We start from the raw sequence: 14,914 nt of genomic DNA on the forward strand, positions 1-14,914 counted from the left end.
TCACCCAGGCTAGAGTGCAGTGGCTATTCACAGGCATGATCACTGGGCATTACACCCTCAAAGCAATTAATCACTGGGCCCAAGCCGTCCTCCCTCCTCAGATTCCACAGTAGGTGGGACTACAGATGTGCACCACCAGGTCCAGCTGATTAATCTTACATGCTGTAAAATTTAATTGTTAATAAAAAATTGTATATTTGTTTTGTTTGCGTTAGGTGTCATGCATATGAATATATATATATATATATATATATATATATATTTTTTTTTTTTTTTTTTGAGATGGAATTTTGCTCTTGTTGCCTAGGCTGGAGTGCAATGGTGCGATCCTGGCTGACTGTAACCTCTGCCTCCTGGGTTCAAGCAATTCTCCTGTCTCAGCCTCCCAAGTAGCTGGGATTACAATCATGCGCCACCATGCCAGCTAATTTTGTAATTTTGGTAGAGATGGGGTTTCTCCATGTTGGTCAGGCTGGTTTTGAACTCCCGACCTCAGGTGATCCGCCCACCTCAGACTCCCAAAGTGCTTGGATTACAGGCGTGAGCCACCGCACCCAGCCAGGAATAGATTTTTTTTTTTTTTTGAGATGGAGTCTCGCTCTGTTGCCCAGGCTGGAGTGCAGTGGCCGGATCTCGGCTCACTGCAAGTTCCGCCTCCCGGGTTTATGCCATTCTCCTGCCTCAGCCTCCTGAGTAGCTGGGACTACAGGCGCCCGCCACCTCGCCCGGCTAGTTTTTTGTATTTTTTAGTAGAGATGGGGTTTCACCGTGTTAGCCAGGATGGTCTCGATCTCCTGACCTCATGATCCTCCCGTCTCAGCCTCCCAAAGTGCTGGGATTACAGGCTTGAGCCACCGTGCCCGGCCAGGAATAGATTTTTAAATGATGATTTTTATTTAATGTAATTTATTTATTTATTTGAGACAGAGTGTCATTCTGTCTCCTAGGCTGGAGTGCAGTGGCCCAATCTTGGCTTGTTGCAAACTCTGCCTCCAAGGTTCAAGCAATTCTCCTGCCCCACCCCGGCAAGTAGCTGGGATTACAGGGACCCACCACCACACCTGGCTAATTTTTTGTATTTTTCGTAGAAACAAGGTTTCACCATGTTGAGCAGGCTGGTCTCAAACTCCTGACCTCAGGTGATCTGCCTGCCTCGGCCTCCCAAAGTGCTGGGATTACAGGCATGAGCCACCATGCTGGGCCACTAAATGATGATTTTTAAAGTCAGATAATTATGCCACACCTTAATATTTAATACTTTATTTCTACATATGACATTTTGATACAGGCATGCCCCATATCATATGGACTCTGTGTTACATAAACTGTAGCTATATTGAGGACAGTGTCCACTGCTAAAGGCAAAGTTTTAAAATGAAAAGTCCATCTACCATTAGGTAAGTTCTGTTGCTTTAAGTTAGGAAATTTTTAGATTGCTGGAAGTTGATGCCTGCTTTCCCTCTCAGATTTTCTTTTTTCTTTTTTTCTTTTTGAGGCAAGATCTCACTCTGTCCCCCAGGCTGGAGTGCAATGGCAAGATCATAGCTCACTGCAGCCTCAGCCTCCTGGGCTCAAATGATCTTCTCACCTCAGCCTCCCACGAAGCTGGGACCACAGGCATGCGCCACCAGTCCCAAATAATTTTTTCGTATTTTTTGTAGAGATGGGGTTTCGCTGTGTTGCCCGGGCTGGTCTCAAATTCCTGGGCTCAAGCAATCCTCCCGTCTTGGCCTCCCAAAGTGCTGGAATTACGGGCGTGAGCCACCACATCCAGCCCAGATTACCTTTTTTAACTTATTGACAGATAAAGATCTGGTCTGCTGTAATCAAAACATTTTCTGTTGAGAATAAATCTGAGAGGTAGCATCCTGGAATTAGAACCATCAAACTTAGAGCCATTTTCTTTACAGTCTCAAGGAAAAGAGTGGTTGAATTGATTCATTCTATCCTTTCGCTTGTGTACATGAAAGAAAAGCAATTGACAAAATGCCTACATTTTAATGTGAGATGTCAGACTGCACATACTTTTCACTTTAAGGTAGTCTAAGAATCTATGGGGTTCCCCAGACAGGAGGACACCTCAGATACCAACTGGTGCCCTGATCCTTCACTTACTAAAGCAGAAAAAAAAAAAACAAAACCCTACCACAAGGTTTAATGTATGACACAAGAGCCAAGCTGCTCAGGTTGAAAGAACAGTGGGCCTCATGCTCACTTCGATTCCATGAAGCGACTGAAATGGCTCCGTGAACTTTTGCGGCTCAGCTTGAAACTGCTAATTTGGTCCAATTCTTCTATTTTCCACATAGAAAATTGGTGCCCAGTGAGATAAAGTGACTTATTTCTGTTCACATAGGCCAGAAATAAATCTTAATTTCCCTTTTTAAAAAAAGATAGTACTCTCACTGCTATGTCACACACTGTTATATTTTTTAAATGTTTGCAGATGTTAAATCAAAGCATGCACCTTAATGAATCTTTTCATCTCTTGGGAAATAAACCATCACATATTGTGGAAACTCTTCCTTTGAATTTCTAAAAACATGGAACACATACTCATATTGTCTATCCACAAAATGCACCAGGCATTATGCAGACACTTTTTTTTTTTTTTTCCAGATAGGGTCTCACTTTGTTGCCCAGGCTGGAGTGCAGTGGCGTGAACATGGCTCACTGCAGCCTTGAACTCCCTAGCTCAAGTGATCTGCCTACCTCAGCCTCCTGAGTAGCTGGGACTATCAGTGTGCTCCACCATGCCTGGCTAATTATTTTATTTTTATTTTTGTAGAGACAGGGACTCACTAGTTGCTCAGGCTCAGACGCTTCTATGTATGTGATCATTTAACACTTAGGAACAAGAAATCCATCCCATTGTGCTGATTGAACATCTGAGATTCAGAAATTATCTGCTGTTTTGGAAGACTACAAGATGAACCAGGCAACCTCTTCAGTTTCTGTTGTCAGGGAAGTTTACTTAGATTTTCTGAAAGAGCAATTGAGCAGTTTTGAGTCATTTGCCTCTTCGAGAGATTGTTCCTATTTCAGAGGTCTTTTGTTTTTCTTTTTTGTATTTTGACTAGAGTTTGTCTGATCTAAATACATGTTTTCTCACAGAGGGCAGAAATTGCTTCATAAGGAGTCATTTTGTCCTTTCTTCTGATAAACCTGCCCTCCCCTCCTCTGCAAGGGTTCACAGTAATGTGCAACGTCCACTCTCCGCGCTAAGTGACAATGACTGTAATTTGAGAGAGCAGTGACCAAACCACTGGCTCCTTCAGAGGCTGGTTATTTCAACCATCTGGAGAAAAGTGGAGGCTCCTAATGCCGAGTGAGGACCTTAAGTCGTCTAGGGCAAAGACTCATTTGTTCATTCATTCATTAATTCACCCATGCACTCGCTGGACAAACTTGCATAGGGTACTATGCCCCAGCGGGGTGAGGAAGGATAAACTACGGAGGGGCCCATTCACAACTGCTGCACGTCAGGGCGGAACAGAAGTGCGCTAAGAGCACCAGCTCCAGGTCACCCGAGGATGACCAGGAAGGCTCCAGGCAGATCAAGCGTTCAAGCTGGGTTTGGAGGAATATCCTTGATTCTGGAGGTGGAGCTGGGAAGCAGCCATCCCAGACAAGAAAATGGCAGCCGGAAGCTGAAGACACCAGGATGAGGAGTGGGCCAGTCAGAGTCCTTACTCCTGCATGTGCTGGGGGACAGATGGACTCCTACAGAGAGCTGAATGCTGGGCTGAGAAGTTTTAGTCCTTAGGAACTACTGACTGTTGCCAGCAGGAGGTGACAGCTCCTACCCTGGCAGCTGCCCATAGGAAGTGAAGAGCTGGGGAGGAAGATCCTCAAGGCAGTGAGGACAGAATGCAATATCCCTAGGGGAAGGCAGTGAAGGCCAGACCTAGGGCACCCGGCGGGGAGAATGGGTGGGACAGGAGAGCCATGGAAGACAGGATGAAGCCAGAAGGCGAGCCGGAGAAGGACCCGAGGTGGGTGAAGATGGTGGGAGTGTCAAGGGGATTCTCACATTTTTATTTTTAACTTTAAAAAAAGTTTAATAGAGACAAGGTCTTGCCATCTTGCCTAGGCTGGTCTTGAATTTCTCGGCTAAAGTGATCCTGCTGTCTCAGTCTCTCAAAGTGCTGGGATTATAGGCATGAGCCACCATGCCCGACCAATCCTCACATTTTTTTTTGATACAGAGTCTCGCTCTGTCCCCCAGGCTGGAGTGCAGTGGCATGATCTTGGTTCACTGCAACCTCCGCCTCCCAGGTTCAAGAGATTCTCCTGCCTCAGCCTCCCAAGTAGCTAGGATTACAGGTGTGCACCACCACACCTGGCTAATTTTTGTGTTTTTAGTAGAGACAGGGTTTCACCATGTTGACCGGGCTGATCTGGAACTCCTGACCTTGAGTGATCTGCCCACCTCTGCCTCCCAAAATGCTGGGATTACAGGCATGAGCTACCATACCTGACTGATTCTCACATTCTGAAATGACAGTTAAGCCCGGGACTCAAGCAGGGAGAGAAGCCAATGACCTGGTTTTGGTGAGAAGGTTATGCATTTGTTTCTGAACATGTTGACGATGAGACTAAGTCTTATAGTTTCTTGTGTACCTCCCTTGGTGCCTAGAAGAAAGGTTAAAACAGGACAAATTCCAGAAGGACTATCTTGAGAGAGGAGTCACCTGGGCTCAGAAGGCCCAGGGGCCCTTGGTAGCAGCATGCAAGGGCAGCAGTGGCTTGCCTCACTTGGTTCTCCCGCTCTTTCTTCTTTCCCTTGTAAAAGTAACTGAAGCTTAAAGGTGAAAATGACTTAAATAATAGAAACCATGATAGCCCTACTCCCCTTCCCCATTAGCCACAAATTGGTGGCGATCACTGTTTTGTGCACCGAGCCTGGGTCTCATGCTTGCAAGTCCTTGAGCTCATCTGGAGTCAGCTTCATCAGTTTGTCCACACAGAGCAGGATGAGGGTAAGGAACCAGAGGCTCCAGCCAACAGCCGCCGCGATCCAGCCGTACTCGTCCACTCCTGCGCGGCAGCACCGGGCTGCTTGTGGGCAGAAGTCCACGTCTGGTGGGGAAGGGAGAGTAAGGACGACGGCATGCACCACCAGTCCCACCCAGGCTTCTCTACCATTAATACTAACAGAACAGTCACAGTGCGGTAGCTGACACTGATGTGGGTCTACTACGTGCCATGCACTGTGCTGTGTGCTTTTACACATTAGCTTATGCCTTCCTCACAAAGTGACAGGTGCAATTTTTATTCCCATTTTACATGAAGAAACTGAGGCTGTAACTTGCCCAAGGTCACAAGATGGAAGAAGGAGAACTCAAACCAAGTCTGCAGGACTCCGAAGCCATACTCTTAACCTCTATGTATTATTCCCTAATACCCTTCCTTTTTTTTTTTTTTTTTTTTTTTTGAGACAGAGTCTCACTCTGTCGCCCAGGCTGGAGTGCAGTGGCATGATCTCGGCTCACTGCAACCTCCACCTTCTGGATTCAAGCAATTCTCCTGCCTTAGCCTCCCAAGTAGCTGGGATTACAGGTGCGCGCCACCACATCTGGCTAACGTTTTGTGTTTTTAGTAGAGAAGGGGTTTCGCCCTGTTGGCCAGGCTGGTCTTGAACTGCTGGTCTCAAGTGATCCACCTGCCTTGGCCTCCCAAAGTGCTGGGATTACAGGCATGACCCCCCACGCCCAGCCTACCCTTCCTTTTAAGTGCCCAAGTTAATGCATTCGGTCATTCAATGAGGGCCGGATAAAGGGAACCAGACAAAATAAAGCAAAACGTTCTTCTTTTCTTTTTGAGAAGGAGTCTCACTGTGTTGTCCTGGCTGGAGTGCAGTGGTGCAATCTCAGCTCACTGCAACCTCTGCCTCCCAGGTTCAAGCAATTCTTCTGTCTCAGCCTCCCTAGTAGCTAGCACTACAGGTGCATGCCACCACCTGTATTTTTTTGTATTTTTAGTAGATACCTGATAATTTTTTTGTATTTTTAGTAGAAATGGGGTTTCACCATGTTGGTCAGGCTAGTCTCAAACTCCCGACCTCAGGTGATCTACCCACCTCGGCTTCCCAAAGTGCTGGGATTATAGGCGTGAGCCACTGTGCCCAGCTGCAAAACTTTCTATTAGCTAGACATGCATAATAGTGGTTGCTGTATGGATTACTGAGCGCCTTGTGGCTAGAAGTATGCAAGAAGAGGAAGAACGTGCACAGAAGAAGAAGAAATATGTATGTCAAGGATAGCAAAACCAAGCTCTTGCATTGGGTGGAAGTTGGACTAGATGATTTTTTATGGCCTTTCCACCTCCAAACTTCTTCAAGTATTTGAACCTAGGGCATTGTTAGCTGCTGACCTGGGATGGGTCATTAAAGCGATCTGTGTCAAAGATTGTGCACCTAGATGGGGATCAGAGCCAAGAAAGCCTTTTAGACCTGCTCTGCATATAGTTCTGGGACAAACCACACTGGTGCACAGGAAGGCCAGGAAGGCCCTTGGCCACTTGACACCAACCAACGGAAAGCAGGGAGGCCTTTGTTTCCCTCCCAGGCTGAGGGCCAGTTCTGGGGTTAGAGCAGTTGGTAGGAGAAGCTTACTGAGGCACAGCTCCAGGGTCCCAGGGTCTGGGTGGTGAGCGGTCAAGGTTGAGCTGTTGCTGCTGCTTGCTTCTGGAAGAAAAGATGGGAGATAGTCTCAGGCACCAGCAAAAGCCATTCCCAGGCATAGATTTTGAAATCTTTTTTTGTAAATCCGTAGTGAGTATTATAAAAGTATTATAGAAGCTCCAGCATGGGCATATTGAGGCTTTCTGCAACCAGCTAACTCCCTGTTATGGACCGAATTATGTTCCCCTGTCCCCAGTTTCATATGTTGAAGTCCTAACCCACAGTGTGATTGTATTTGAAGATGGGGCCTTCAAAGACGCAGTTAAGCTTAAATGAGGTCCTGTGGGTGGGCCCTAATCCAATATGGCAGGGTCCTTAGAAGACGAGGAAGAGGCCGAGTGCAGTGATTCATACCTGTAATCCCAACACTTTGGGAGGCCGAGGTGGGCAGATCACCTGAGGTCAGGAGTTCGAGACCAGCCTGGCCAACATGGTGAAACCCCATCTCTACTAAAGATAAAAAAATTAGCTGGGCGTGGTGGTGCATGCCTGTAATCCCAGCTACTTGGGAGGCTGAGGCAGCAGAATCGCTTGAACCCGGGAGGCGGAGGTTGCAGTGAGCTGAGATCACACCATTGCACTCCAGCCTGGGTGACAAGAGCGAAACTCCATCTAAAAAAAAAAAGAAGAAGAAGAAGAAACATCAGCAGCATACATGCACAGAGAAAAGTCCACGTGAGGACCCAGTGAGAAGGCATCTATCTGCAACCCAAGCAGGGAGGCCTCAGGAGAAATCAAGCCATCAACACCTTGATCTTGGACTTCCAGCCTCCAGAATGATGGCTGTCAAAGAAAATTAAACATCATACAAGCAAGCCCAGAGATTGCCGGAATACGCAGCACATAGATTGATTCGTGAGCAAGGAGTGGAAAGATGAAAAGGACTTCAGCATGAATTCTTAAAGTCCTGTTGGCTTGGGGTGTGGGATTGGGTTAGGGATCTGAGGCATCCAGGTTCCTGTCCATAACTGACGATAAGAAGAGAGATGACCTCTAAGTTCATACTGTTCAATATGGCAGCCACTAGCCACTTGTGGCTGTTTAAATTTATTACATTTAAATTCAGTAAAAAACTCAGCTTCTTGGTTACATTAGACACATGCCAAGGGTTCCATTGCCACGTGTGAATAGTGGCTACCATATTGGAAGCACCATTCAGACATGGGACGTTTCCACCCTCAGTGTAAGTTCTATTATTAGACAGTGCTAATGCTGACCTAGATAGATGGAAACCAAGAGAGGATTGGAAGAACCTTCCTAGAAATTATATTACTGTTCATTCTGCTTCTTTGGGAATGCAAAAAGGAAAAAAAAAAAAGGTGGTGGGTGTGGAAACTCTCAAGGCTCCCCTGACTATGGGTCAGCGTGTCCTTCAAAGGTGTGTGTTGTCACACAGCAGGACGAGTTAAGAAGAAACCTGCTGTTTAGCTAAAACCATGAAATTGCTGCTGAGACTAATTTTATGCCACCCAACCCCCAAGCCACTCCAATATCCTGCTTAAAGTATAGTAATTGCCTCGATGCAATCTGTTACTGTAAATTATTTACAGCTAAATGGCTTAGAGCCTGGTCTTTATTTGTTTTGGAGAAACTGATTCCTCACTATTCTAATTTTCCTTATGACTCAAATAACTTCCTTGGCCCTGACTTTCATCTCACCTCTACACCTAGAATGGAAGTTGTCCTCTTCCAAAGTGAGTGGAAAAAAACCCTAGTTGGCTGAATGCTAGGGTTAGGTTCAAGCTTATGAAATTGCCATTGTTATAGGTCAAAATTGTTCGATATCAGTAATTTTCTGTGGTTCAAATGGAATAGCCCCGGTGAAAATTCCTAAGAATTTAAACATCACCCTCCTCCCTTATAAGCAGAGCCAGAAGCGAGGGAGGGACTGGCCCACTTGGGGCTATTCCACAGGAAAAGCTGCTGGGAAGACCCAACAATTCAGTGCAGTTAAACTTGTCTTCTAATTTTCAGCTCCCATCACAAGCAAGGCACTGTCAGGGTGAGTAGAAAGAAACTCAGCACTCTAATTTGGGGAGGGGTGAAGCTGGAAAATAAAATGAATGTGCTTACTATAATTGCTGGCATTCACTGTGTGCGTTCTATGGGCTATTTCTTTTGTTGTTGTTATTGTTTTTTTGTTTTTGTTTTTGTTTTGAGACGAAGTCTTGCTCTTTCGCCCAGGCTGGAGTGCAGTGGCCCGATCTCAGCTCAATGCAAGCTCCGCCTCCCGGGTTCACGCCATTCTCCTGCCTCAGCCTCCCGAGTAGCTGGGACTACAGGCGCCCGCCACCGCATCTGGCTAATTTTCTATGGGCTATTTCTAAGTTCTTTACATGAAATTATATTAATTTCTCTTGACAAGCACTATAATGGTCCCCATGAGATAAAGGAGGAAACTGGGCATAGAGAGGGAAAGTAATTTGCTTGAGGTCGCATAGCTAGTGAGTCATGGAAGATGGAGTTGGGTTCAGGCTCAGCGGCTCAAGAGCGCACGTCTTGAACCTCAACACCAACACCCCTGGCAGTGGCTGCAGAAGAGAGTCTGAGGATGAGAGGGGCAGATACAGGACTTTGGGGTGCAGGGTTGGTTTTGGGAGCGGGAGAGTGTTGCAGGGCATAGAAAATGTGGTGATGGTCTGAGGTGGCTGAGAACAAGATCAAAGCCAGGAGCATGAGATGGTAACCAAGGTCCCTCTGCCATGAGTTGCAGACCCCGGCCTGGCAGGGCAAGGCAGCGGGTGTAGATCAGCCTTCCAGCCTCTGTAGGAAAATAGGGAGATAACCCACATTTCCAGTGCCCGGGGAGGCAGGAGGGTGGGAGACAGTGAATGGCAGCCCTCCTGGCAGTCAGGTTCTGTGAAAGTCGCAGAGAAAGTACAGGGGACAGAGAGGGACAGAGGACTTAGGAAAGGGAAGGTCAGACACAAATGTGCACGGAGAGGATTGCAAAGCACGAGAGCTCAGGGGGCTGAGAAGGAGCCTTCAGGACACAGCGGACCAAGAGATGTCATTTTGGTCCTCTGATGGGTGAGACTCCAGCAAATAACTTTTTCCTCTCTGTGTGGTAAAGGCCAAGAGAGGTGACTGCTCCTGCCCTAGGTGAGGAATTGAGTACCTGATCTCTGTCTTAGGCCAACCTAAGACCACCCCCACCCCAGCCCCACCTCCCACCCCCTGCCTAATCCTTCAGATGAGAAAGTTCTGTTTCCTCCTGCCTTTGTGCAGGACCAACCCTGGCCAAAGAATCTTCCCCCTCCTCCTCCTCCTTTCCCTCCCACCTCTCTTTTCCCTCCTTCCCTCCCCCTTCCCAGCCTGGCCACGAATAAAGCTCATAACGCTACCTGCCGAGCAAGCCGAGTGGAGGGAGGCAAAGGCCAGGCCGAGGATCAAGGTGGCCCGGGTGGCAGTGGGGAGGCTCTGCATGCTGGAAGCTGTGCTGAGTGCTGGGTGCAGGTGAGCCGGTCTCGCAGAGTTGTGCTGAGTGCCTACTGCAGGTGAGCCGACTCCAGCCTGCAGGAGCTGGAAAGCAACTCTGCCAGACGTGAACTTACGCTGGGTGTTTGGGGGAAACACGACGGGGTGGAGCAAAGGAAACTTGGCCTGTCACACCTTCTCTCACCTCTCTAGAAGGGAAGCCAAACTGTTGGCTGAGGAAGGAAGGGAGGGGCACGCTATGCCCTTCTCCCCTGAGCACAAATTTTGTCCTTATTGAGAAAAAAACGGGAGGATAAGAGAGATCTGTGTCATGCTGGTTCTTGGGACATAAGTTTGCTGCCTCTCCCATCTGCAGGTGTAGCATGGATGCTCAATTCCATTTGGTCCAATATTCACTGAGCACCTACTGTGTGCACTGATTGCACTATGCTGAAGTCGGGAGATACCTGCTCTCGAAGTGCGTTAATTATAAACACACATCATTCAACCCCCAAGCAGTGTTCGGGGAATGGCTTGGGAAGGATAAGGCACTGTGGGTTTCAACAGTGGAGGTCACATCTGCTGGTAGGACGCTTCAAGAAGAAAATGGCATTGGAGGTTAGGCATGAGGGCTCACCCTGTAATCCCAGCACTCTGGGAGGCTGAGGCAGGTGGATCACTTGAAGTCAGGAGTTCAAGACCAGCCTGGCCAACATGGTGAAACCCCATCTCTAACAAAAATACAAAAATTAGCCAGGTGTGGTGGTGCATGCCTGTAGTCCCAGCTACTCAGGAAGCTGAGGCAGGAAAATCGCTTGAACCTGGAAGACAGAGGTTGCAGTAAGCTGAGATCCTGCCCCTGCATTCCAGCCTGGGTGACAGAGGGAGACTCTGTCTCAAAAAAGAATGGAAAGGAAAGGAAAGGGAGGGGAGCGGAGGGGAGGAGAGGGAAGGGAAGAGAGAAAGAAAATGGCATTTGGCTCGGGCCTTGAAGGATGGCTAGAATTTTGACAGGGGGAGAGGGGAAGATGGCACTGTAGGTAGAGGGACAGATGAGTAAAGACGCAGAGGTAAGGAGGTGTCAGAGGTGGGCTGTACCAGCAGCACCTGGAAGCCCAGGTGAGCCCAGGCGGGTGAGGTGGGGAGGCTAGCGGAGAGCTGTGGACTGAGCTTCCGCGTGCCTGGTGGAGGAGTTTGAAACAAAGTCAGGAAGCAAAGGGGAAGGTTCTGTAGAGATTTTGAGCTGAGGAGTCACTTGACTCGAGTTCTGCATTCAGTCTAAAACATTTATGGAAAACCCACCATGTATATAAAAGGTCTTGGCTGGGCGCGGTGGCTCATGCCTGCAATCCCAGCACTTTGGGAGGCCAAGGCAGGCAGATCACGAGGTCAGGAGATCGAGACCATCCTGTCTAACACAGTGAAACCCCGTCTCTACTAAAAATACAAAATATTAGCCGGGCGTGGTGGTGGGCAGCTGTAGTCCCAGCTACTCGGGAGGCTGAGGCAGAAGAATGGCGTGAACCCGGGAGGCGGAGCTTGCAGTGAGCCAAGATCGCACCACTGCACTCCAGCCTGGGCGACAGAGCGAGACTCTGTCTCAAAAAAAAAAAAAAAAAAAAAAAAGAGGTCTCATCCTAGGCATTGGAGACTGAGATGACTGAGACACGGTTCTTCCCCTTGAGAACACAGTTCAGCAGGGAACCAAACCTGGAAGAAAGAAATTTGATGCAACCTGGCAAGACTCAAATAGGGGTACCTTCCACCGTGATGGGAATAAAAAGGAGGACGCGATGCAATCTGCCTGAGAGGTGTAGGGGGAGGAGTCACAAAGAAAGTGATATTTGGGCTGGGCGCTAAAGTTTGTATGTGCAGATTAGAATTGATGGGATTTTCAAGTCAAAGGAATAGCACCTATAAAGGCGAGGGAATCGTCTGTGTGCACACAGCCTGCCGTGTGTGGATGTGTGCCTGCACGTGTGTGGGCCTGGTAAGGGTGAGGGGTGGACTCCAACTCTGTGGAAAGACGTGGAAGGCGTGAGTAAGCCCCAGGGAAGGATTTCCTAGTGGAGTGTAACAGCCCAGGGGAGGCATTTTTTTTTCTAATTTGCTCAAAGATATAAAAGAGTGGTGGCCTGTGTTCCTGGATTGGGGAATGGGGTCAGCATGCCCTAGGAAGGGTGATTTTCAGACAGCGCACAGAAGTCCAGTTTAGGCATTACCACTAGTTGAACATTAAACAGTTGCATGCCAGGCCAGGCTCTTGGTGTGGGGACCTGGGGGTGAGAAAGACCACACAGCCCTTGTGCTCAAGGAACTCAAGGTCCACACAGAGAGGACACTGCTTAGTAGAACAAACGCTGTCCTCAATGTTTTCCTCACAAGTAAACCCTGCAGTGAGCTTCACAGGGTAGGACTGATTTATCCGATGGGTACTAGGGATAGCAGCAATGCATGGAATCACCAAGATTTTCAAGGATCTCAAAAATGTTTGAGACCTGAGAAAATATTCTTGGATCCAAAATTCGAACAACAGACCAGGCATATTGGCACATGCCTGTCATCCCAGCACTTTGGGAGGCCGAAATGGGAGGATCACTTGAGCCAGGGAGTTCAAGACCAGCCTGCACCACATAGTAAGACCCTGCCTCTACAAAAAAAACCACAAAAAATTAGTTGGGTATGGTAGTGTGCACCTGTAGTCTCAGCTACTCAGGAGGCTGAGTGGGGAGGATCACTTGAGCCCAGGAGGTCAAGGCTGCGGTGAGCTGAGATGGCACCACTGCACTCCAGCATGGGTGACACAGTGAGACTCTGTCCCCAAACAAACAAACAAAAATTTGAACAACCAAAAACTGGGCAAAATAAATAATTGTTTGAAAAGCAGAGTGATACAGTTCATTTGAAATGTTTAAACGGAAACGATTGAATGTGGGAGGCTGGGTGCATTTTAATGTTTTTGACGTGAGCAGAGCCCGTCCCTCCTGTGGAATCGGAACCTGGGGTATACAAACATGTAAGATGTCCTGCCTGGGGCTGTTGTTTTGGTGGATTGAACAGCATCCGCAGCCTGAGCTGAGACCATCCTATCAAGTCACATCAGGGAAAGCTTTTCTGGGAGGCAGTGGATGTGGAGGAGGGGATCATGGGTTGGCCCTCCCTCCCTATTTTATAATTGTTATGTGATGTCGGACTGTTTTAGATGAGCTGTTTGTAGGACAAACGTTCTATCTACAGATGGAAGAACTTTGTTATTCCAAAATAGTATAGGCTAGGCCAGGCGTGATGGCTCATGCCTGTAATCCCAGCACTTTGGGAAGCTGAGGCAGGTGGATCATTTGAGTTCAGGAGTTCAAGACCAGCCTGAACCAACATGGTAAAATCCTGTCTCTACTAAAAAAATACAGAAATATTAGCCAGGCATGGTGGTGCATGCCTGTAATCCCAGCTACTTGGGAGACTGAGGTAGGAGAATCACTTGAACTGGGGAGATGGAGGTTGTAGTGAACTGTGATTGCGCCACTGCACTCCAGCCTTGGCAACAGAGCGAGACTCCATCTCAAAAAAAAAAAAAAAAAAAAAAAAAAAAAAAAAAAAAGGGTGGGCTGGACTGGCCACTGATAACTGTTAACCCCAAAGAAAGGGCTGTGTGTGTGTGGCCACTTTTTACTTTACGAGTGTCACCAGTATTCGCTGTTTTTAGCAGGTCTGCAATTAATAACTCTATGTGGCCCGTTTCCTCACTCATACATTTTGCATCAGGTTTACTTTGGAGTGTGTACCAGGAAGTTGCCTTACTCAAAGCTAGACTTTCTCAAGACTTTTTTTTTTTTTTTTTGGTTGAAATAGGTATTTGGTTACACATACTCTTTTAAAAGTTCAGGATGTCTGTGGCCAGGCGCCATGGTGGTGGCTGGAGAGTGGGGGTAGCCAAGAGAGTGGGATTCCAGGGCTCTCACTGCTTCCAGTTTCACCTGTTAACCCTGATAAGATTTCATGTGAAAAAGAAAAGAAGTAGGCAGAGAGTTTTCAGGGCTGAAAGATGGAAAACCTGTAGTCTGTGGCCTGGAATGGCCCAGGGAAGAATATTTCATGTTCATGAAGCTTCTCTTGTGATTCTGATAGGCCCCTTTGCCACCTGTCCATCCTGGGAAAAGACCTCTGACCTTGAACTTGAGTTTTTCATCTCTGGTTAACCCAAAATCCATTCAGAGGAGCATTGTGGCCCTACCCAAGCCTGTGCCTGCCAAGCCCCAGCTCCCTCACAGAGATGGGCTTGACGGCTCTTCTTGCTCCTGGCTCTGTCAGGATCTGTTTTTACAAAATAATGTCAGGCTCTGGGTGCTTGTGGGACCGAAACATCTAGATGTGGACCTGAGCAGCACTTAGTTTGTGGAGGAGTTAACTTCATTCCCTGCCCCTCAGTGATGGGTCTGTAACTTGGAGAGAACAAGAAGTTCCTTTTTAGGGAACCTTGAGAACTACAACTGTTAAGATCATGCCATGGAGTTAGTTGATCAAAGTAAGAAAGTCAGCAAGGAAGTCCTGGAGTCCACCATTTGGACTCATTTTTGAACATTTCCCAGGATGATTAATTCAGCTTGTTCAAAACTGCATTGGGAGGCGGTGCAGCTATGGGCCAGACATGCGGAGGTTAACAAAAAGGGGGTCCTTCCTCTTGGCAAAAGCAACCTTCCACCTGGGTCCTGTATCTTATTCCCTCCCATATTCTCTGAAGTATATTTCTTAATTTCCAAACATACGGAGGTTTTCTAGTTATCTTTTTGTTACTGATTTTTAGCTTAGTTGCAC

General features: G+C 47.6%; 2 protein-coding genes across 5 annotated transcripts in view; one reads left to right on the top strand and one right to left on the bottom strand.

The window, feature by feature from the left end:
* Window positions 1-1,244: 1,244 nt before the first annotated feature.
* Window positions 1,245-10,116, bottom strand: TMEM213 (transmembrane protein 213). Of its 2 annotated transcripts, none has more exons than XM_050785007.1 (3): window positions 10,030-10,116; window positions 6,617-6,688; window positions 1,245-5,082 (listed from the first exon to the last, which is right to left on the bottom strand). In XM_050785007.1, exons 1-3 carry the CDS (start codon window positions 10,109-10,111, stop codon window positions 4,913-4,915), a joined length of 324 nt encoding a protein of 107 aa, XP_050640964.1. In that variant the 5' UTR covers window positions 10,112-10,116; the 3' UTR covers window positions 1,245-4,912. The 2 variants fall into 2 exon arrangements, with proteins under 2 accessions (XP_050640964.1, XP_050640965.1); XM_050785008.1 differs by having other exon boundaries at window positions 6,617-6,685; window positions 10,030-10,111.
* The window catches only part of ATP6V0A4 (ATPase H+ transporting V0 subunit a4), a 92,610-nt gene continuing 87,748 nt past the window's right edge, over window positions 10,053-14,914 (top strand). For all 3 annotated transcript variants that reach the window (XM_050785003.1, XM_050785001.1, XM_050785004.1), the window contains exon 1: window positions 10,053-10,141. The gene's annotated coding sequence lies outside the window, so the exon portion shown is untranslated. The remainder of the gene's footprint in view (window positions 10,142-14,914) is intronic.

Source organism: Macaca thibetana, chromosome 3, assembly GCF_024542745.1.
Source record: "Macaca thibetana thibetana isolate TM-01 chromosome 3, ASM2454274v1, whole genome shotgun sequence".
NCBI lineage: Eukaryota > Metazoa > Chordata > Mammalia > Primates > Cercopithecidae > Macaca > Macaca thibetana.